The 24249-nt window shown below is 44.6% G+C and overlaps 1 protein-coding gene across 2 annotated transcripts in view; it reads left to right on the plus strand.

Annotated features, from left to right (window-relative positions):
- The window catches only part of ORMDL2 (ORMDL sphingolipid biosynthesis regulator 2), a 54533-nt gene that overhangs the window by 25212 nt on the left and 5072 nt on the right, over positions 1-24249 (plus strand). For both annotated transcript variants that reach the window (XM_033935493.1, XM_033935494.1), the window contains one exon: positions 14601-14752. In XM_033935493.1, coding sequence (XP_033791384.1) covers positions 14601-14752 — 152 coding nt within the window. The remainder of the gene's footprint in view (positions 1-14600; positions 14753-24249) is intronic.

Below are 24249 nucleotides of genomic sequence, written 5' to 3' on the forward strand. Positions count from 1 at the left end.
AACCAAATCAAAGAAGGCAATAAGAGCTAAGAAAATGGTAGCTAGCAGAGGTAGGGTGAACCCAGTAGAATTTTGGTCACATTATGACATAACTTCTAGTTCAGACTTGGACTCCTTTTCGGCGGACTCTTGGACCAACACGAGTACACAGATTTTAAACAAAATGGCCCCCACTAAACTAAAAAAAATAAGAAATAAGAATCTGGACGGCTGGTATGATACTGAGTTAGGAAATGTAAAACGGGAATTACGGAAACTCAAAAGACAATGGATGAAATCAGGGGACAATGTGGGGAGGTCAAATTGGAGACAAAAACTAAACGAATACAAAAAATTAATAATAAAGAAGCGCACCAATTTTTACACCCAAAAAATCAGATCTCCGAACGCCAGCAGTAGAAATCTCTTTGAATTAGTCAACAAGCTCTACGACATACAGGCCTTCTCATGTTCTACCCTAGATTCCCCACCATCTGCAGACGACCTGGCCGACTTTTTCAACAACAAAATCAACAATTTGAGATCTAAACTAATGGGCCCCACAACCAAACATTTGAACCACCCAGTTTCTCAACACAAAGATGAACCTAGGGTAGATATGATCTAGAACAACTTTACTATTCCATCCTGGCAACAATTCTCCAAATATTACATGAAATATGCCAATTCCTACTGCAGACTAGACAGCTGCCCCCCAAATATAATGAAAATTGCTCCAGTCTCGTTCAATGCCAAGTTATACGACTGGCTCTCCTCTCTCTTACTAACCGGTCCCTTCCCTGAAGAATTAGGCCAGATTCTTATCACCCCGATCATCAAAAATCCTAAAGAATCTACCAAACTGACCTCTAATTACAGACCAATTGCGAGCACTCCCTTCATTAAACTGATGGAAGGCTTGGTCAACCAGGAACTAGTAATGTATTTGGATAAATTTAGCGTACTGCAAGACAATCAGTCAGGTTTTCGTTCTGGGTTCAGCACTGAAACTGTCATTGCATCACTGCTGGACTTCCTTCATACCATATTCAGTCAGGGTACCAGTGCCCTAATCCTACAACTAGACCTGAGCAGTGCCTTCGATCTGGTCGACCATATCATTCTGATTGACTGTCTGGAATCAATTGGTCTTTCAGGTAACGTGCTAAAATGGTTTCAGGGTTTTTTGAGCAAAAGGTCATACCAAGTCTATAGTGACAATAAAAAATCCTGCAGTTGGGTAAATTCTTGCAGAGTTTCGCAGGGCTCTCCTCTATCCCCCATATTGTTTAACATATACCTTGCCTCATTAGGGAACTTACTTCAAAGCTTAAAAATTAAATTTTATATCTATGCTGATGATATCACCATAGTTATTCCACTTACTACTCTGACCTCCAAGACAAAGATTCATATATAATTTATTCTAGAACAAATTGAACTATGGATGACCGACTTCAAATTGAAGCTAAACACAGAAAATACTAAATTTTTCCTGGCAAGCCCTAACGATAAAATCAAAGACTCATCGATCTCCTTGAACGGTCAGGTCTTCCCTATTGACCACTCCATTAAAATACTAGGAGTGACTCTGGACCACCACTTTACTTTAAATGCTCACACAGATTTACTGGTTAAAAAATGCTTTTCGTTACTTTGAAAACTCAGAACCATCAAAAAATACTTTGATGCAGTATCTTTCCGCCTACTGGTTCAATCTTCCATCTTAAGCATGCTCAATTATTGCAACATAATTTACTTGGGAGCCTTAAAAAAAACCATTCTAAGACTCAGAGTCATTCAAAATACAGCAGTTCGACTGATCTTTGGGCTAAAGAAATGGGATCACATAAGCCCCTTTTACCAAAAACTCCATTGGCTTCCCCTGGGGGCGCAAATTCTGTTCAAGTTCTCTTGTCTGTGTTATAAATCAATACTTGGTCTGGCCCCCCACTTACCTAGTTTCCCAATTTAATCTGGCAAGTTCTATTAGGCCCACACGAAGAATACATCTGTTCACCTACCCAACAATAAAGGCCTGCCACTATAAAAGATTCCTGCCCAGAACCCTCGCCTTCCAGGCAGGCAAATGGAACGATTGGATGAGTAATGTTATCTCACACTCCTCAACCTACCTCAATTTTAGAAAATTGATAAAACGAGTTTGTTCAAGCGATTTGTAAACTAAGAATTCCATAGCACTGCAAATTCAACTATTAACCTTAAGAACTTTATAGCTTTCTACTTCTTCCATTATATAAGATTGGATAGATCTCTTTGAATTGTTGACCACTGATTGTCCAGCGCTTCTTGTTGTAAACCGCCTCGAACTTTTCATGGCTTTGGCGGTATATGGCGGTATATAAAAATAAAATTATTATTATTATTATTCTCTCTGCTTCAAAATTACTTGTTTTTACAAGTGATTGCTTCTGATGGATGCCCCAGGCCTTTCCAGTCCTGGATCATGTGTCAGTTGTGCAGTGCTGCCGGTTGAGGAGCAGCCATTTTCCAAGTGCCTCAGGATGCTGGAGGAAGGGGTGGAAGCTTTGGACTCGGCCCCCAGTCAGTCCTCCAAGGACTTGAAACCTCCAAAATTCCAGAAAAACCAGTCCAAGGGGGAAGAGATCCTGCTGAGATGAACCGAGAAGTGATGGGAACGCAAACACGTGGTGGCGGATGATTCTGTGCCTCTTCTCCAGTCTGGGGTTATGTAAAGAGCAATGAATGGTGTAACCAACAAACAAGTACTGCTGGAAGTATCAAATAAATTCACTGGATACAAAATTACTTCCTATTGGTAATGCAACAACTTAGCCGTGCCTCAGTGACCGTATCATCCAGTACAATGTTCCTGTACATTTATTGCAAGTCAACGGTCTGGTCTCAATCATAGGCCACTGGCTGTAGAAATTTAAATATTTTAAATATATGTTTTTTTATAAACTTTTTTAGACTTTTTTTAAGAAATGCTGTCTTTTGCTCAATTTAAATGCAAAAAAACATTGATAAGATAGTGCAAAACTTAAATAGCACTTATCTTTCTTTCTGGAGCACTGTGAATCCCAACGGGGCCACCGTTTCACCCGCTGTAGCTTCGTCAGGGGATCATATGACAGTGCCTGAAACAACATAAATTAGTTAGCTTTAAAGTCTTTAAACATGCTTAGTTTTGAATAATTTATGTGGCAAATTATCTTATCAATGTTTTTTTGCATTTAAATTGAGCAAAAGACAGCATTTCTTTAAAAAAGTCTAAAAAAGTTTATAAAAAAACATATATTTAAAATATTTAAATTTCTACAGCCAGTGGCCTATGATTGAGACCAGACCGTTGACTTGCAATAAATGTACAGGAACATTGTACTGGATGATACGGTCACTGAGGCACGGCTAAGTTGTTGCATTACCAATAGGAAGTAATTTTGTATCCAGTTATGTAAAGAGCCTCAGGTTCCTTGATGCAAGGTTTCTCAAATTTTGTCAGCCTTTTATGGAAAGCCTATTAATGGGACTGGGAAGCGCTATGCTACCTATGGGCACGCCTACTGCACCGAAAGGGATCCTTCTCCCAAGCAGGCATTCCCACCTCATACCACGCCAGCTTTCAGTGTCAGTGAACCTTCAGAGCAGGATGCCTTTGCTATCACAGGACTCTTCTGCAACGGTGGATGATATGGGATCCCTTTCAGGGTCCAGTTGTCAGGGGGCAGGAGCGGCGGCAGATCATAGTCGATGTGTCACCTTATCGGGTTCTGTTTCCCATGCCATTTCTGTTTAACCATTTTTTAATTGAAAATTTTAAACATACAAATAGAAACCAGTACAAACCAAAACAGTTGTTACAGAACTCTTTGAAACGAAGCCAGCAAGAAAGCAAAAACAAGTACCATAAGCTCTTCCCATGCCATTTCTGATACCCTGTCTATACTGAATCTTGATGCCCAGCAGCCCTCCACCTCGCAGTGCTCAGTCATGTGCAGCATCCGGATCTTACCTATTTGGTCACTGACCAGTGGGAGATTTCTGAAGGCTTTCTTAAGGTGGGCAAAGCTATGTCACAGCTCTATCCTATGGCTCCGGACTTCCAGCAGCTGTTTGTCCAGCTGAAGGTGGAATCTGCAGTGGCACAAGAGACCAAGTGGAATGATGCTGAAGGATTCACAGGACCGTAGCGTGGTCATGGTCCTGAAAAGACCATTTTGAAGTGCTGGCTTTGGGTATCAAAGCTGCAGCAGCTGCCTTTTTCATAGCACAAGACTGCCATACCAGAATGCAGACTAGTCCCTCAGAGCTTGGAGACTCCTGTCCCCACATGTTTATGGAGGGTGTGGATTATGTGGCCGAAGCTCTTTATGACATCATTAGAGTACTGGGTAAAGTTTCAGCTTACTCCTTTTCTGCCCCTTGGATGCTCTGGGTCAGACAGTGGGTGGGCAACTCAGCCTCCAAGACCACTCTCAGCAAATTACTCTTCAAGGGGCGGATGCTGTTTGGCAAGGGCTAGATGACCTCATGGCCAGTGTGGTGGATCGCTGCCCCAAATCCCTCCTGGATAAGTAGAAGCCAAGTACCGCCCCAGACATCCTGTATTCCTGCATGAGATTTTTGTTACCGACATGCATCACTTTACACTTATCTATGTTGAACCTCATTTGCTATGTCGATGCCCATTTTTCAAGCTTGATATTGTCACGTTGCAGATCTTCGCAATCCCCCTGTGTCTTCACTACTATGAATAACTTCATATCATCCGCAAATTTAATCACCTCATTCATCATACCAATATCCAGATCATTTATAAAGATGTTGAAGAGCACCGTACTGAAACCGTGCTGGCTGTTCCTCATCAGACCGTGTCCTTCAAGGTGATCAATGATTCTGTCCTTTATTAACGCCTCTACCATCTTTCCCGGTCCTGAGGTCAGACTCACCGGTCTGTAGTTTCCCTGATCTCCCCTCAAACCTTTTTTGAAGATTGGTGTACTATTTGCCACCTTCCAGTCTTCCAGAATCTTTCCCAATTCGATCAACAGATTGGCTATTAGTTGAAGCAGTTCAGCTATAGTCCCTTTCAGTTCCTTGATGACCCTTGGATGGATGCCATCCGGTCCCGGGGATTTATCGCTCTTAAGCCTATAGATCTGCCTGCATTCCTCTTCTACACTGTCAGTTTCCCGTCTTCGTTTCCAGCGTATAGCCTGTCGGGTTCCGGTATGTTGTGTATATCCTCTTCGGTAAATACAGATGCAAAAAATGTGTTCAGTTTGTTGGCGATGGCTTTGTCCTCCTTTAGCATTCCCTTTATTCCACGGTCATCCAACGGTTCCACCGCTTCCTTCGCGGGTCGTTTCCCCTTAATGTATCAAAAGAACGACTTGAAGTTTTTCGTCTCCTTGGCTATTTTTTCCTCGTAGTCTCTTTTGGCCCCTTTTACCGCCTTATAGTACCTGCGTTGCCGGAGAAAAATTCCATCTTCCACCCGCTGCCATTGTGGCCTCAGCTGAAAAGCTGCAGCTTTGGGTCAGGATAGGGCTGAACCCCAGAAGGAGCTGTGGGGGTTCTCGGCTACAAACCCTGGACATGACGGCGGCTGAACCATTACCTCAGCTCGTACTGGCAGGGGTGGATTCTGTTGCTAATGCACTTTATGATGTAATTTAAAGTCATGGCGAGAGTCTCTGTATACTCTATCTCTGCCTGATGCATGCTGTGGATCAGACAATGGGTGTGTGATTCAACTTCCAAGGCTATGCTTAGCAGGCTCCCCTTTAAGGGACAGAAGTTTTTTGGTAAAGGCCTGGATGCTCTTATGGCCAGTATGCAAGATTGTTATCCCAAGACCTTACTGGACAACAGATCTCAAGCAGCTAGAAGCCAGAACCAGAGTTCGCCAGTGCGTCTCAGGAGGCTTGTCTCAGGGAACCGATCTAGGTTCCAGACAAGTTTCCAAGTTTATTTCATACTTGATATACTAAAATAATATAAAACAGGAATGGGTTCTCAACTCTGCAACTCTCCAGTCCATCTTTGCTCAACGAGGCACTCCACAAGTGGACTTGTTTGCAGCTTCTCACAATCACCAGTTGCCCCAGTTTTGCTCCAGGCTTTACTCTCCTCTCCGTCTGGTAGCAAATGCCTTTCTCCTGGATTGGATGGGCCTATTTCTATATGCATTTCCTCCAGTCCCTCTCATGTTGAGAACTCTGTTCAAGCTCAAGCGAGAAGCAGCACCATGCTTCTCATTGCTCCACAGTGGCCCAGACAACATTGGTTCTCCCTTCTATTTCAACTCAGTTCCAGGGAGCCCATAACTCTTCCAGTGTTTCCTACTCTGCTTACTCAGAATCAAGAATCTCTTCTACATCCCAACCCACAGTCACTACCTGACAGCTTGGTTTCTCTCGGGCTGAATCCATCTGACTTACATCTTTCTCAGCCTGTTTGACAAATTCTTGATGCATCCAGGAAACCAGCCACTCAGCAATGTTATCAACAAAACTGTACTAGGTTCTCTTCATGATAGCTCCTTCATCATCACGATCCAACTTCCTTTTCAGTGGATTTGGTATTGGATTATCTGCTTCATCTATCTGATTCTGGCCTCAAATCTACATCTATCAGTGGCAGACATCAAAGGGTGGTAAACGGTACTCCCTCTGAAAATTCGGAAGTGCACAGTGGAGTACCGCAGGGCTCGGTCCTGGGTCCAATCCTATTTAATATCTTCATACGAGATCTGTCTCAGGGACTTTGGGGTAAAATTGCATTATTTGCCGATGATGCTAAATTATGCAATAAAGTGGGCAGAGGTACCGTGCCCGACACTTTGACACAAGACATACTTTTACTGGAGCACTGGTCTACTATTTGGCAGCTGAATTTTAATGCCAAGAAGTGTAAAGTTATGCACCTTGGTAGCAAAAACCCATGCAGAACCTATACTCTGAATGGTGAGACCTTAACTAGAACTGTTGCAGAACGGGACCTGGGAGTAATCATTAGTGAAGATATGAAGACAGCCAATCAAGTGGAGAAAACCTCATCCAAGGCTAGACAAATGCTGGGTTGCATCCGGAGAAGTTTTGTCAGCTGTAAGCCCGAAGTGATAATGCCGCTGTACAGGTCGATGGTGAGACCACATCTGGAATACTGTGTGCAATTTTGGAGGCCACGTTATCAGAAGGATGTGCTGAGAATAGAATCGGTTCAATGGTTGGCCACCAGGATGGTCTCAGGACTCAAAGATGTCCCATATGAAGAACGTCTAGGTAAGTTGCAGCTATACTCTCTCGAGGAACGCAGAGAGAGGGGTGACATGATAGAGACATTCAAATACGTTACTGGCCATATTGAGGTGGAAGAAGACATCTTTTTCCTTACAGGACCTACGGTGACAAGAGGGCGGGAGATTTCATGGTGACACTAGGAAGTACTTCTTCACCGAAAGGGTAGTTGACCGTTGGAATGATCTTCCACTTCAGGTAGATGAGGCCAATTACGTGACTGACTTTAAGAACAAATGGGATCAACATGTGGGTACAACATGTGGGTTCACTTCAAAGAAGAACTTAGGGGGGAGGGTTATTTGAGTGGGCAGACTTGTTGGGCCGAAGGCCCTTTTCTGCCGTCATATTCTATCTCAGTGCTGTTACTGCTTTTCACATGCAAATAGAGGGAAAACTTCTTACTGCTCATCCTTTGCTTTCCAGATTCATGAAGGGGCTTTTCAATGTTAAACCACCTCTCAAGCCTTCACCTGGGACCTTAATGTGATACTTTCCAGTTTAATGAAGCCACCATTTGAGCCAATAGCCTCAACTCTTCTTAAGTTTCTCACCTGGAAAGTGGTCTTCCTTATTGCTCTCACAGGCGGGTCAGTGAGTTACAAGTATTAGTAGCAGATTCACCCTTCACAGTTTTTCATCATGACAAGGTGGTTCTACGTACACATCTAAAGTTTCTTCCAAAAAGTTATTACTGAATTTCATCTTAATCAGTCAATTGTTCTGCCAGTGTTTTTTTTCCTAAACCTCATTCTCATCCAGGAGAAATCGCTTTGCACACTTTGGACTGTAAACAGGCTTTGGCCTATTACACTGACAGGACAAAGCCACATCGAACATCTCCCTAACTGTTCATCTCTTTTGATCCGAACAAGTTAAGGCATCCTGTTTCTAAGAGAACGATTTCCAACTGGCTGGCTGTCTGCATCTCGTTCTGTTATGCTCAGACTGGACTGGCACTGGAAAGTCATGTCACAGCCCACAAAATTAGAGCTATGGCAGCTTCTGTTGCTTTCCTCATATCTACTCCCATTGAGGAAAACTGTAAAGCTGCCACCTGGTCCTCAGTTCATACATTCACTTCTCATTACTGTCTGGAGTCTTTCTCCAGATGGGATGGGCACTTCAGCCAATCTGTATTACAAAATTTATTTTCCTAAGGCCAACTCTCCCACCATCCCATTTCTGTTAGCTTGAGGTCACCCATACGTGAGAATATGCTGTCTGCTTGTCCTGGGATAAAGCACAGTTACTTACCCTAACAGGTGTTATCCAGAGACAGCAGGCAGATATTCTTTCAAGCCTCCCACCTCCCCGGGTTGGCTTCTTATCTGGCTTATCTTAACTGAGGGACTGCACACCCTACGTCGGGCAGGAAGGCACTCGCACATGCGCAGTTCAGGCTATCACAAACTTTCTAAAGTCTTAAAGTGGCAATGCATTTTTAAAGTGGTCTGTACCGGGGCTCTGTCGGTGACATCACCCATACATGAGAATATCTGCCTGCTGTCCCTGGATAACACCTGTTACAGTAAGTAACTGTGCTTTCCTGACAGGGAAAGCAGTAAGGGTGTTTAGGGCAATGTCACCACAGTGTCATATGTAAACAGGGTAGCACCAGAAGCACTTCCCTTAGCTTAGAAGCTGGTTGTTATTCCAGAGAGTGGAACTTCACTTGCTAGCTCTATCTGCTGTCCATGTGGCAGGAGTACAGAATGTCCAGGATGATTTTCTCAGCCAGCAGACTCTGGCTCTTGCAGAGTGGTCTCTGTCTCAGAAGGCATTTTCCCTCATAATTCATACTTGGGGCAAACAGGGCATGGATCTCATCGCCACAGCCAATAATGCAATAGCAGCCTGCTTCTACAGTTGCAAAGTTGAGCAGGTAAGCACAGGACTGGACAACCTAGCCCACAGATCTGCTTCTCTGTGTATTTTCACTGCGGGCCATGGTAGTCAGATCATCTGCAGGATAGTACCTGTTGTGGTTTGATGATCCTGGTGTCGCCAGAGTGGCCCCGAAGACCTTGGCATGTGGATCTGGTGCGTCTGCAGAGGCGCAGGCACTTGAAACTGCTTGTTCAATCAGAGCTTCTCGATCAAGGTCTTACAGCAGGGCTCTTGAGCATGCAGCCTTGATTCGGAATGGCTATTCAAAGGTTGTGGTTACAAATCTCCTTAGGGCTAAGAAGCCTGTGATGATTGCGGCTTATGCTAAGACCTGGAAGACCTTTCAGTTACGGTGTTCCAAAGAGCAGGTAGAGATGGAGAGGGCCCCCATTACAGTGATCCTTGCCTAACTGCAGGCTGGTCTCAAAAAGGGCCTTACGATTTTGTCCCTCAAAAGTGCAGACAGATGGTATCTTGTGCTTTCGGGCTCGGAGTGGCCTTCGGTGTCTGGCTTATCACCCAGATGTCATTTGATTTTTTTGATGGAGGCTCTCGGGCTGAGACCCCTATTGAATAGACTGTTCCTGTCTTGGGACCTTAATGTGGTCTTGAAGAGCCTGGCCCGTGCTCTGTATGAGCCTCTTTCAGAGACTTCCTTGCTAGACCTTATGGTCAGGGCGGTGTTTATGGTTGCCATAGTCTCGGCAAGGAGGATCTCAGAATTGCAGACCCTCCCATGCAGGGAGCCATTTCTCTGTTTCTTGGAGTCAAGTGTTTGTGCACTTTTCCTTCCTTTCTTCCAAAGGTGGTTTCCATCTTCCATGTTAATCAGAAACGTCATCCTCCCGCTTCTCAGGCTATAGGTTCAGCAAACAGGATAAACTTTTCAAGCTGGATGTGCACATCTACCTGGAGAAGACTAATGACTCCAGGCTTTCTGATTATTTTTTTGTGCTGACCAGACACTCAAGACAGGGCAGACTACCTTCCATTACCAGATGGATTTGCATGGCGATTCACTCTTCCTACATTTCTGCTGGAATACAGCCACCTATTTTTCATGCAGCACATTCCACAAGAGGTGTCACGACCACCTGGGCAGAATCTCAGGCTGTTAACGCCTGATGAAATTTGCAGAGCTGCTACTTGGGCTGCTCTTCACACCTTTACAGAGTTCTACGGAGTGGATGTGGTGGCTGGAGAGGATGCTTCCTTTAGGTCTTTGGTTCTGCGTGCAGGTTCTTATGTCCCTATTAGCCCTATGGTACTGCTTTTAGTACGTCAGCTACGAAATGAACTCCTGTATATTTGGAACATAACAACAGAATAGATTCTTACCCCAATAATCTGGGTTCTGCTAAGATACACATGACTCCATACTACCCTCCCTGTATGGATTTGTTTTGATTCACCTGATTTCTGCATCTGATGTTGCCAGTGTCCTTCTTGGGACCTCTGCAACTATACCCAAGATTAAGAAAAGATATTTCAGGTATTGAGGGGTTTCCCTTTCTCTTTGATAGAATTCTTTAGCCCCTTCTTGTTACACTTATCAGATTGGGTCTTACTCATGTGAGTGGTTTAGTACTACTATTAATTATTTCTATAGTGCTACTAGACTAGTCAAGGGGAACGGTCAATCAGCAGGCTAGATTGGAGGGCAGAGGAGTAGGGTTAAGGATTGAAAGCTATATAAAAAAGGTGGGTTTTCTGTCTGCTTTTAAACAAGGGAAGGGGCTTGACGGAAAAACTCAGATAATTTATTCCAGACATAGGGAGCAGTTAGATGAAAGGAACGAAGTCTAGAATTGGCAGTGGAGGAGAAGGGTAACACTTAGAGTGACTTATCTGAGGAACGGAGTTCTTGGGGAGGTGTATAAGGGGAGAGAAGCGAGGAGAGATATTGAGGGGGCAGCAGTTTGAACACACTTTTAGGTCAGCAATAAGATCTTGAACTGTATGCAATGGCAGATAGGTAGCTAGTGAAGTGACTTCAGGAGAGGGGTGACATGAGCGTAGCAAGGTTGGTAGAACATGAATCATGCAGCAGAGTTCTGCACAGATTGTAAAGGGGAGAGTTGACACTGCGGGATACCAGTTAGGAGTAGATTGCAGTAATCTAAGCGTGAGGTTATGAGAGCTTGGACAAGGGTCTAGGTAGTGTGCTCAGAGAGGAAGGGGCGAATTTTGGTGATATTAAAAAGATAAAAGCGACGGGTCTTAACAGCTTGTTGGCTATGCATAGAAAATGAGAGGTCAGAATCGAAGACACTCCAAGATTGCGAGCAGAGGAGACAGGAACAATGACAGTATTATTTACTGAGAAGGAGGAGGAGAAAAGAGGAGCAGCTCCGTCTGGATATATTTAGTTTCAGATGATGGCAGAACATCCAGGAAGCAATGTCAGCCAAACAAGCAGAGACTTTTTCTTGGACTTTAGGTGTAATTTCAGGTGTAGATCTGGGAGTCATCAGCATATAGGTGATACTGGAAGCTATAGGAGGAGATCAGGGACCTTTTCTCTTCTCTCTCTACACCTCATAGAGAGAGAAGAAGTCCCAAGACAGAACCTTGGGGTACACCAACCACTAGCGGGGTAGCAGCAGAAGAGGACCCACCAACACATACACTAAAGGTACGTTGGGAAAGGTAGGAGGCAAACTAGGAGAGGATAGATTCACAGAATCCATACAAGGACAGCATATCAAGGAGTAAACTGTGATTTACAGTATCAAAGGCAGCAGACAGGTCAAGAAGGATAAGGATAGAGTAAAGACCCTTAGATCTGGCGGTGAACAAGTCACTGCAGACCTTAGTGAGCGCAGTCTGTGGAGTGTTGGGGGCGAAAACCAGATTGTAGAGGATCAAGAATCTGTTGAGTTGAATGGAAGTCCAGGCAGTGACGGAGAATAGCACACTTTAGTACCTTGGATAGGAACGGAAGAAGGGAGATGGGGTGATTGTTGGACAGGCAGGAGGGGGTCCAGCGAGGGTTTTTTGAGAAGCGGCTTCACCACATGTTTGAAGGCAGCAGGGACAGTAGTAGTGAAAAGAGATAGATTGAGAATATGGCATATAGGAGGGATAACAGTATGTGAGATGGGGTTGAGTAGAGGGTTGGGAATAGGGTCCGAGGGGCATGTAGTAAGCTTGGCTGTGATTACCTCCTTCTTCCTCTGTGATTACAGAGAAAGCAGAAAAGTCAGCAGTAGTTGACGGAGGGACAATTGGGCGGGACCAGACAAGAGAAGCTTCCTGAGCTGTTTGGGTGAAGGATGAAGGGGAGGCACAAGATTGTTCAGGAGATTGGATGGTGGGTAGGGGAGAAAGATGTGACTTTGTAATGAACTTAAGGGCGATCTTGCAGACCTTGTCATGGAAGTAATCAGCCATAATCTGGAGAGAGAGAGAAAGAGGGGTCAGAAGTGGGGACACTTTGAGGAGGGAGTTGAGCATGGCAGAGACAAAGAGGGTTGGAAGAAAGGGAGTTAGTTGGATGTATTGCTTGACCCATGTAAGTGCAGAATTAAAGGAGGTCAACAAATTTAAAGTGAAGAAAGTCAGCATATGTGCGAGATTTGAGCCAAAGACACTCAGCACAGCAGGTGCAGGAACGTAAGTAATAGACACTGGGAGTGAGCCAAGGTTGAGGTTTGGTATGCCTGACAGAGTGAGGAACAGGGGGAGCAAGGGTGTCCAGAGCAGAGGAGAGAATAGAGTTGTACGAGACAGCCTCATGGACAGACTTAGATAACATAGTGGAGGCAATGAGAGGTGAAACAGTGGATGAGAGTGTGGAAGGATCGAGGGCTTGAAGATTTCAAAACCTCTTGGAGGTGACTGGGTGTGGATGTGGGGGAGGGGGGAGTAATGGTGAAGGATATCGGATGGTGATCAGAGATGGGGAGCAGTGAGGTCAAGAAGTTAGAGAGAGAGCAGTTGGAAAAAAAGACAAGATTGAGGCAGTGGCCATCCTGGTGAGTGGGGGTTGTGGATCAAAGCTGGAGATCAATTGAGGAGGTTAAGGCAAGAAACTTAGAAGCATACTCGTCAGTGGGATCATCAGGGTGAAAGTTAAACTCCCCAAGAATGAGAAAGGGAGAAGATGAATCAAGGAAGCCCAAAAGCCAGGAGTCAAATTCAGTGAGAAAGGAGGAAGAGGACTTGTTGGGGGGTGATAAATGACCGCTATCCGCAGAGGTAAAGGACTGAATAGGCGGATGGAGTGGATTTCAAATGAGGAAAGGCTATGGGATAAAGGGAGAAGAGGTTGGATTCTGCAAAAAGGAGAAAGAAGAAGCCCAAAACCTCTGCCTTGACCAGTAGGGCGAGGTGTATGAGAGAAGTGGTAGCCACCATGGGAGAGGGCAGCAGCTGCAGTAGAGTCCTCAGGGCAAATCCATGTTTCAGTTAGAGCAAGCAGGTGGAGGGACTGAGAGAGAAAAAGGTCATAAATGTAGGGCAGTTTGGGAGGCAGAATGAGTATTCCATAGGTCACATGAGAAAGAGAAGAGGATTGAAGGAGAAGGATAGGTATATGGTTAGGGCGGTTACACACGTGGGGAAGCAGCTGGCGTGGAGGGCCAGGGTTTGGATTCACATCCCCAGCAGAGAGCAGAAGAAGGAGTAAGAGTGCGCTGAAGCAAAGGGGAATAATGACGGCAATAACAAAGATGGGAGGGGCTCAAAGAGAAAGGAGATGGATGAATGGAAGAGAGAGAATGCTTGAGCTTCAGTGCAGTGAATAAGGTAGATGACAAGATGGCTGGAGAGGGGAAAGGAAAAGAATAGTGAGGACTTATGGTGTGGAGAGGAAAGGGAGAGCGAGTATGAGAAGCAGAAAGTGAATAGGAGCCATAAGAAGAGGAACAGAGAAAGGAAATAGAGATATACAAGAGGAGGAAATGAAAATATGGAGGCGCACTAAGGAGCACGTGCTCTTTTGTTGCGTTCCGCTCCAAAAGGGTTCAAATTAAATAGCAAGGCTAGTGAGGTCACCTGCATGCTTGCTTGGGAGGGGCTACAGTCAGCCAGTCAAAGGCAGTGGGGGAAGGGCCGAGCTGTGGACTGCAAGAGAGATGGGGGATGGAGAGATGAATCTGCTGACCACCATGAGTGCTTGCTTGGGAGGGGCTACAGTCAGAGGAGCAGAATGTCTCTTGCCAGGGAAATCCCCTGTGCTGTTCAATTGCTCTGGTAGCAACTGAGGAGAGTGCTGTGCTCCACTGCAGAAGAGGAGGACTTTCAAGTTCTTAAAGTGATATCCTTCTGCAGTTCGTGAGAAATGGGAATCAGCATACTAAAAGAACTCAGATTAACGAGTTAAAAACCTAATTTGTCATTCATGTCCTCTCCTGGAAGACATTGGCCTGCTTTTTGTCTCATTTAATATGTGATGTACCTATAGGAAAACATTGACCTTGCTTCTCCTCTTCCTTCCCCAAGGTGATGTACCTTTTCTTACATACAGTTAAAGGAACACCTTTTGAGACCCCGGATCAAGGGAAAGCTCGCCTCCTCACACATTGGGAACAGATGGATTATGGTATCCAGTTCACTTCTTCCCGCAAGTTCCTTAGCATTTCCCCAATAGTTCTGTAAGTACTACTGAATTAGAAATGGGAATGAGAGAAAGGCACATACTATAGCTGCATAGGAAATTATGATGATCTTGGAGGGGTGCAGGGCTTGTGGAAACTACTCATTAGAGCTAAGGGTACATATGTGCTGTATCTGCCATCATTCAAAAAAATTGATCCCTCAGATAATCCAGAGGTGGTTATGATTTGTTGTCAAATTTTGTATAAGGCTGTACATTAAATACAGTTAGCACCATGATTAATGCTTTAGTTATTCATCATGATTAATAATTAAATGCATGCAGCCGATTTCCGTATGCATGGTTGGCCCAGCAGGCTCTACTTTAAATGCAGTCTTCAGCCTTGCAGACCAACAGCAGCCTTACAGAAGAGATGTCTGGGCATGCAAGGGCTTTTCCTTCAAACAAGTGCCCCTTCTGACACAACTTCTTGTTTTCAGAAGAGGCTCCAGGTCAGATGCTTCGGGCAGTTCTTCCATAAGACTCCCGCTGGCCTGCTGGGCCAAAGACTCCATTTAAAGGTAGGCTGAGGAACAATGGGTCCAGAGGAGAAGGAAAGGGCAACCATCCTGGGGTATCTCGGAAACCTGGCTTTCCTCCTTTGTGCTTGGACATCCTCCAAAGCTGCAGCATCTTTTCAATGGCTGTTGGGATAGCTGACTCCGTCAGCTGAAGAAATCTGCTGGTGAGTTGCCCCGTTACTCCTTATACTGCCTCAGGAGCAAGGAAGTCAGCAGATTGCCTCCAGCCCCTGACATTTGTATGAAGTGAGCATGTTCGAGAAGTGCCAACATCTGTAGCTTGAGGCACCCCACTGACTTCCTCGTTGTTGAGGCAGCACAAGGAGGCACATTTCGCAGTGGATTTCTTCAGCTGGTAGGGCTTTGGCAACCCTCAAGAAGAGGTATGATACCTAATGTGGGGAAGATGGAGAGGAAATGTGTGGCTTCCCAGTCTCCTCCTGTGCTCCTCCCCCCTCCCCCCCCCATGGCCTGCTGTCTATGCCCTGCTTTTAATCGCACAATTAATTATGATTACATAAGAACATAAGAAACGCCTTCACCAAATCAGACCTTTGGTCCATCTAGTCCGGTGTCCCGCACACGCGGAGGTCAAGCCAGATGTTCCCCGATAAAGACTTTGTTTACCCTTATCCCTCAATGTGATTTGCAAGAAGGTGTGCATCCAACTTGCCCTTGAAACCCAGAATGGTGGTCTCCGTCACAACCTCCTCCGGGAGAGCATTCCAAGCATCCACCACTCGCTGTGTGAAACAGAACTTCCTGGTATTTGTCCTGGGCCTGTTGCCTCTCGCCTCTCAATTTCAGTCCATGACCTCTTGTCCGATTCACATTTGACAACGTGAATAACGATGTTTCTTGCTCTATTTTATCGAATCCTTTTAGTATTTTAAAAGTCTCTATCATATCCCCTCGCAGTCTTCTCTTCTCAAGGGTGAACAAGCCCAGTTTTCTGAGGCGTTCTTTGTAGCTCAAATTTTCCATACTTTTTACTAGCTTCGTGGCTCGCCTCTGCACCCTCTCCAGCAGGGTCACATCCTTCTTTAGGTAGGGAGACCAGTGTTGGACACAGTACTCTAGGTGTGGTCTGACCATTGCTCTGTAAAGCGGCATTATGACGTCCGCCGATCTACTCGTGATTCCCTTCTTTATCATGCCCAACATCCTGTTTGCCTTCTTTGCTGCCGATGCACATTGCGCCAACGGCTTCAGGGTCCTGTCAATCAATACCCCCAGGTCCCTTTCTTGTTCGCTCTTGCCCAATGTCACACCTAACATTTTATATTCATGTTCCTTGTTTTTCCTGCCCAGGTGCATCACTTTGCATTTTTCTATATTAAACTTCATCTGCCACTTTTCCGCCCATTTCTCTAGCTGGTTCAAATCTCTTTGGAGTTCTTCGCTGTCCATTAGTGACCCAACCGTCCGACATAGTTTCGTGCCATCTGCAAACTTGATTATATTACTTGTTGTTTCCTCTTCCAGGTCATTTATGAAGATATTGAATAAAATGGGCCCAAGAACCGAGCCCTGGGGCACACCGCTTGTCACCTTTTCCCAGTCCGAGAACTTCCCATTTATGCCTACCCTCTGCAATCTGTTCTCCAGCCATTTGCTTATCCATCTTAGTATGTCCCCCTCTATTCCATGGCTTTCTAGTTTCCTCATAAGCCTTGCGTGTGGGACCTTGTCGAATGCTTTCTGAAAGTCCAAGTATATTATATCCACTGGGTCTCCGCTATCGATGTGTTTGTTCACCTTCTCAAAAAATTGAAGCAAGTTCATCAGACATGACTTCCCCTTCTTGAAGCCGTGTTGACTGGCTCTCATCAGTTTGTTATTATCCAGATGTTGCACTATACTATCCTCGACTACCATCTTCCCAGGAACCGACGTAAGACTCGCAGGTCTATAGTTGCCTGGTTCTCCTCTCGATCCTTTTTTTGAAGATTGGGATGACATTTTCTATCTTCCAGTCGTCTGGTATTTGGCCGGTTCTAATTGACAAATTAGCTAGGGATTGTGATAGCTCTTCTATTTCTACCTTAAGTTCCTTTAGCACTCTCGGGTGAATTCCGTCTGGTCCAGGGGACTTGTCACTTTTTAGTTTGTCGATCTGATAGTATATCATATCCAAGTCCACATTCACTGTGGTGAGGCTATCCTCATCTTCTCCCTTGAATACTTTCCCTGCTTCGGGCAGTGATGCAGTGTCCTCCTTGGTAAAGACAGACGTGAAGAATGAATTTAACCTATCAGCAATCTGTTTGTCGTCCTTAATGCACCCTTTTCTTCCTTGGTCATCGAGAGGGCCCACTGCCTCTTTAGCTGGTTTTTTCCCTTTTATGTATCTAAAAAAGGGTTTGAAGTTTTTGGCTTCTTGCGTTATCTTTTCCTCATAGACCTTTTTGACGTCTCTTACCGCCTTGTGACACTTCTTCTGGTCGACCTTGTGACTGTTCCAGGCCTCCGTTGTTTGTTCGCGTTTCCATTTTTTGAACGAGTTCCTCTTTTCCCTTACCGCATCCTTCACCCCTTTAGTTAACCAAGCTGGTTCTCCTTTGTTTTTATTTTTCCTTCCTTTGGATATCCGCAGAATGTAGAGATTCTGCGCTTCGGTGATGATATTTTTTTTTTTTTAATTCTTTATTCATTTTAAAACTTTCATCAAGTGTACAAAAATATACAATAAACAAAATTAATCTGAGCACTTGTTCATCTTATCATTATATCTTATAATTAGAAATATAACCCTCCCCCTCCCACCCTCAAATCCCTTTAATCATTATATATGATGGTACTTTTTAGTAGGGACCAGGCTTGATCGACCGTTTTGATTTCGGCTGTCCTTTTCTTGAGCCGTTTTTTAACCATGACTCTCATGCTGTTGTAATTGCCTTTTCTGAAGTTAAAGGTTGTGGTTTGGGTCTTGGTTCTTTTCCCCTTCCCGATGCCAATTTTAAAATTGATCATGTTGTGATCGCTCGTTCCCAGGGGGACCGTGACTTCCACGTCTGTTGTTCTTCCAGTTATGCCATTTAGGACTAAGTCCAAGGTTGCGGTTCCTCTTGTCGGTTCTCCCACCATTTGCTCTAGGAAGCAGTCCCCTATTATTTCCAGGAACTTTGTTTCCCTGCTGCAGTTTGAGGTTCCTAGGTTCCAGTTTATCCCCGGAAAGTTGAAGTCTCCCATGATCGTTATGTTACCTGTTCTACATTCATGGTTGATTTCCTTTATCATTTCTGCGTCTGCTTCTTCCGTCTGTGCTGGGGGTCGATAATAGAGGCCAATTTTTGTGTCTGCTTCACTCTGTCTAGGGATCTTTATCCAGAGGGACTCCAGTTTTTCTTTTCTTTCCGTCTTCCCTTCTCCGATAGACTCTACTCCTTCTTGGACATACAGGGCAATACCTCCCCCTTTTTGCCCTATTCTATCTCTTCTGTATAGTTTGTATCCCTGCAGTACTGTGTCCCATTCATTTTCATCATTCCACCATGTTTCTGTTATTCCAATGATACCAAGTTTTTCTCATCTCGCTAGCGCTTCCAGTTCCCCCATTTTGTTTCTCAAGCTTCTGGCATCCGTGTACATACATTTGAGCCCCCTTTGTGGTACCCTCTTGGACTTTTTAGTTTGCACATCCCTCCTTGTATCTATTTGTGCTCTTTCTCTGTCTCTTTCGACATGCTCTTCCCCTTTATCTAAGCAGTTGTTTGTAGCTCCTTCTTTGGGATCTCCTGATGCCCAGGCCATCGACTGGTTGTCGACTGTCGGTTCTCCCCTGTTCCTTAGTTTAAAGCCTTCTCAATGGTCTTCTTCATGTTTTCAGCCAAGACTCTCGCTCCTTGCTTGGTGAGGTGTAGGCCATCATTTCTATAGTATCTGCTTCTTCCCCAGAATGCCGTCCAGTTGCGTATGAAGTCGAATCCCTCCTCATCGCACCATCGTCTCATCCAGGCGTTGATTTCTCGCAGCTCCTCCTGTCTCTTTCCATCCACTCTCGGTACCGGGAGGAATTCGGAGAAGGCCACTTTCACCTCCTTGACCTTCAGTTTTCTTACGAGTGAGTGGAGTTGACCCTTCATTTCTTCCCTGTCATACTTCCTTCCGCTCGCATCGTTGGTTCCCACGTGGATAATCACAGCAGTGTCCTCTCCTCCTGCGCTGTCTATGATCCTGGTGATCCTGCTGGACACATCCTTTACCCTTGCACCAGGCAGGCAGGTGACCAGTCTATCTTCCCTTCCTCCTGCGATTAAAATGTTTAATCGAAATGCAGCCCTAGTTGTACTTTAAAAAAAAAAGTTGTTAATTCAGATAGAAGATTTGGTCACTTGTTTATGGTTGAATATGAAATTCTAGAGCGATTTTCAAACTCAACAGGTAAGATAAAATGTCTTTCTACAATAAATTCCCATATAGCCTCCATAATGCAGCAACATGAGTGGTTCCATTTTCCCTTTTGTGTCTGTCAGACAATTCAAGAGAAATTCCATGAGTGTGACCCAAGTTAAATAAATCATATTTTTCCTTATTTGCTTAGTTTGAGATGTTCCTCTAGAATAGTGTTTTTCAACTTGGTTCTGGAGTACCCCCTTGCCAGTCAGATTTTCAAGATATCCACAATGAATATACAGGTCTACAGCATTCGGGTTTTAGGATCGGTAAAACCCAATGCTAAATAGCCAAGCAGTGTAAGTGAATCAATCGCTTGGCTATTTTGCATGGGGTTTTACTAATTTGCAAGGCCGGATCAGAAAATGGGCGATCGAGGGGAAAAACACACAGTGGGCCATTTTGTGAATCGGGTCGGTTATCAGTGATAGTTGCTAAACTTGTGAAAACAGGTTTAGTAACAATCACTGACTTTAGTGAATTGGGGCCTTAGTATCTGCCCTGTGCACTAAATGTAGGTCAGATGCTGGACACTAGTGCTGCCCGATTCACTTCGGATGAATCAATTCGAATCGATTCAAAACAAAAAAAAAAATTGGCTTCCTGATTCGGCTGACCCTCCCCCCTCGCCCCCTAAAGCAGGAACGGCAGCACTGCTCTTGCTGGCCAGACGCTCCTGCACCTGCTTTAGAGGGGGAGGGGGGAGGGTCAGTTGGGAAGTGCTGCTGTCCGGCTTCCTCCCTGGTGTTTGTTTCACCCCTGGCGTTCGGCTTCCCCCCCCCCGGCATCCCGCTTCCCCCCTAGCCTCCCCACACCGTTTACCTTTCAGGAGCAGCCTGCAGACAAGATCGCAGTGCTAGCAATCTTTGCACTGCTTCAGAGCTGTTTCCTCCGCCGCAATCCTGCCTCTGACGTCGGAGGAGGGGTGGGACCTCGGCAGAGGAAACAGCTCCGAAGCAGTGCAAAGAGCGCTAGCACCGCGATCTTGTCTGCAGATTGCTCCTATAAGGTAAACGGTGCAGAGAGGCCAGGGGGGAAGCCGGACACCAGTGGGAGGCTAGGGGGAACACGCAGGCCTTCCGGGGGGAGGGAGGTGAGAAGTCCTTCGGGATGAGGGGTGGGACAGGCCTTCAGGGGGGACAGGCAGGCAGGCCTTTAAGGCCTTCAGGGGGGAAAGGCCTTCAAGTGGGGGGACAGGCAGGCTTTCAGGGGTGGGATGCAGGCCTTTAAGGGGGGGAAAGGCAGGCAAGCCTTCAAGGTGAGGTGCAGGCCTTTAAGGGGAGGTGCAGGCCTTCAGGGGAGGGGGATCCTGGTGTAGAAGTACGGAGAGAGGGAGGGAAGGGGGGATTCAAAGAGCCGTGTATATGCCGGACTTTGGGGGGGAAGAAATAATGGGTCTGAAAATAGAGGAGAGGGAGAGAGATGATAGACAATGGGATTTAGGGAGGGAAAAAACAGAAAGGGAGAGAAGTTGGACACAAGGGATGGTGTGGAGGGGGATAGAGCTACTGGATAGGAGGGTAGTTGGGAAAAGAAAGGGAGAGATGGTGGACTCTGGGGTGGTGGGGAAGGAGGGAGAGATGCTGGATGAAAGGATAGTTAAGAAAAGATAGATCTGTGGAGGGAGACGAAAAAAGGAAAGATGCCAGATCTCCTGGGGAGGGAAGGGAAACGGGGAGGACAGAGATGGCAGATGGATGGTTAGCATGAAGGAAGAAGGAGATCCTGGCAAGCAAGTTATCAGAAGACAACCAGAGCCTGGGAACAACATTTGAATAATGACCAGACAACAAAAGGTAGAAAAACTAATTTTATTTTCTGTTTTGTGATTACAATATGTCAGATTTGAAACGTGTATCCTGCCAGAGCTGGTGTTAAACCGCAAACGTGAGCTAGGATTTAACAGAGAGAGGAAAAGTCTTTTTTGTGTTTGTTTATTTTGTTTACACCACAGCGCCAGTGTAGTTAGGAGAAGGCAAAGGGGGTGAAGCGGCTATAAAATAAGCCCACCAGGATGTTTGAAAAAAAACACCCAATTGGGCAGGAAAATCGAATCGAAAAACCAATTCAGTAGGCTGAATAGAATTGAAAATTTTTTTTCCTGAATCGGGCAGAACTACTGGACACACACCCTCTTTTTACCATGCTTAAAGCACCTTAACTTTGCATTTAAGGTGTGTTAAGTGCAATAACTTGCTGCACTTTAGTGAAAGAGCACCTTAATGTTTAACAGTCTTCCAGATTTAGATTAATGATGGAAATTAAATCTGAGACCTTTTCTTTTATCTTATGAATATTAATAAGGCAATTATAAAAAATAAAGATTTTACTCTAAATTGTGGATTTTGGATAGGTTAATATAAACTTTGTTTCTACACCTGCAGAACCTTCAGTGACTGGGCCTCGATTCTCCCATGCTTGGACTATTTTTTTTAATACCCCATTGCTTGGGTTGCCACTGAAGGAAGTATAGTGCTTAAAATTAATGCAAAACCCTGCAGCATGGCTTACCAGAGGTCTTATGAAGTATGATCATGTCAGATCAGTTTTACTATAAAATGTTTTTATTAGTTTTCATATCTACAGATTTAGCAACACATTATCAAATAGAATACAATCTCATAATAGACAATACCTACTTCCATAACTTTTCAAGAAAAAGCATCATAAATCTGTCTTCAGCCTGGTTTCTTAAGGCTTCTGATGATTATGATAGAAAAAAATGAAATGAATGAGGTAAGGGATTATATACCAGAGAACAAGTTACAACTAGGCCCCTTTCCCAATCAGATTATAAAGTATTTAAAATAAGACTTCTCCCTCTTCTCATTTTGAATTTAATTATTCCAAACCATCAGAAAATGTTTTTTTACATTTGGGAAAGCCCCAAGCCTCCCAAACAAGAAGTTGATAAAGTTGTAGGAGAATTAGAAAAGGTTCAAAGAGAAGCGATCAAAATGATAAAGGGGATGGAATTCCTCTTTTATATGAGGAAAGGCTAAGGAGGTTAGTGCTCTTCATCCTGGAAAAGAGACAGTTAAGGGGAGATATGATTGAGGTCTGCAACATCCTGAGTTGTGTAGATCGGGTAAAAATCAATCACTTTTTCAAAAATTACAAAGACTAAGAAATGCTCAAGTTATATGGAAATACTTTTAAAACTAAAAATTAGAAGAAATATTTTTTCACTCAAAGAATAAAGCTCTGAAGTGCATTCGCATGTAGTAACAGCAGTTAGCATATTTGGGTTTTAAAAAAAGTTTTGGACAAGTTTCTGGAGGAAATGTTCATAGTCTGCTATTGAGACAGACATGGGGCACACCACTGCTTGCCCTGGGATCGGTAACATGGAATGTTGCTATTTGGGTTTATGTGTCCTGGATTGACCACTGTGAAGACAGGATGCTAGGATAGATGGACCACTAGTCTGACCCAGTATAGTTGTTCTTATGTTCACTTGGTCCCTCCATTTCCAGTAAGTAATCTAAAATGTGGGTTTTGATTGTTCTATAATTACTGGCAACTCAGGGCTGATAGACTGCTAAGGAGTCTCCACTAAGCATAGTATAAATCTGATCGCCCATTGTTCCTCTGGTCAGTCGGCTGCAATGGCCACTCTTTCAAAGGCATGCAAAAAATCATCTTGGGTATCAGTAGGACTTATTTTACACAGGTGCAAGTTTGGCAATAAGTTCTGTCTTGATGTCACTGGCAATTCCGCACTGGTAGGATTGGCACCTGGTCCTGATATCCACCGTGCTAGTGTCCAAATCTGATCGCCCATTGCCTGCACCAGCTCCTCATGTTGATGCCTGGTGACCTCCTGATTGGCACACCAGAGTTCTGATTACTCTTTAGGATAGCTTTCAGGTCTTCTAACTGCTTCTGCCTTTCAGCGGCTAGCAAGACCAGTAGCTGCTGGATGTCCATGATGAACCTAAGAAAAAACAGCGGAGAGAAAAAAAAACAAACTCCCTCTTTTACTAAGGTGCACTATGCTTTGTAGCGTGTGTTAAATAGCATGCGCTAACGCGGGCATGTTATCCTATGGACATGTTAGCGGTTAGCGCACGCTAAAACGCTTAGCACACCTTAGTAAAAGAGGGCCTAAGTGTGGCTTCTTTTTATAACAAAAGCCCACCCCAGACTCTCCTAAATCCCAACCGAACTATCTAGTTCTCCTTATCTTCACCAGTCTCTACAGGGTACGCTTACCCGACATACTGGCGAGTCTGCACGTTTGGAAGTTATAACTGGTCTCAATGTCTGCTGTCTGGGCTCATCAGGGCTTCACCGTCCAGTTCCACTCTGTGTTTCTCAGGATACAGCTTCCAGATCCACATCCCGAACTCCGCTATATATATGTAACTTACAGCAAATGTAACTTCTCTGCAATTTGTAACCTAGCTGAAAAATAACTTCACCGTAAATATAGCGTCACTGAAAATGTAAATGTTGCTATACCAAAAAAAAAAATTGTAACTTCACTGTAAATGTACAGTCTCTTCATCTGTTAACCGCATAGAACTTCCATGGTAATGCGGTATACAAAAATAAAGTTATTATTATTATCCCACTG

The sequence above is a fragment of the Geotrypetes seraphini genome, chromosome 3 (genome assembly GCF_902459505.1).
Source record: "Geotrypetes seraphini chromosome 3, aGeoSer1.1, whole genome shotgun sequence".
Classification (NCBI taxonomy): domain Eukaryota; kingdom Metazoa; phylum Chordata; class Amphibia; order Gymnophiona; family Dermophiidae; genus Geotrypetes; species Geotrypetes seraphini.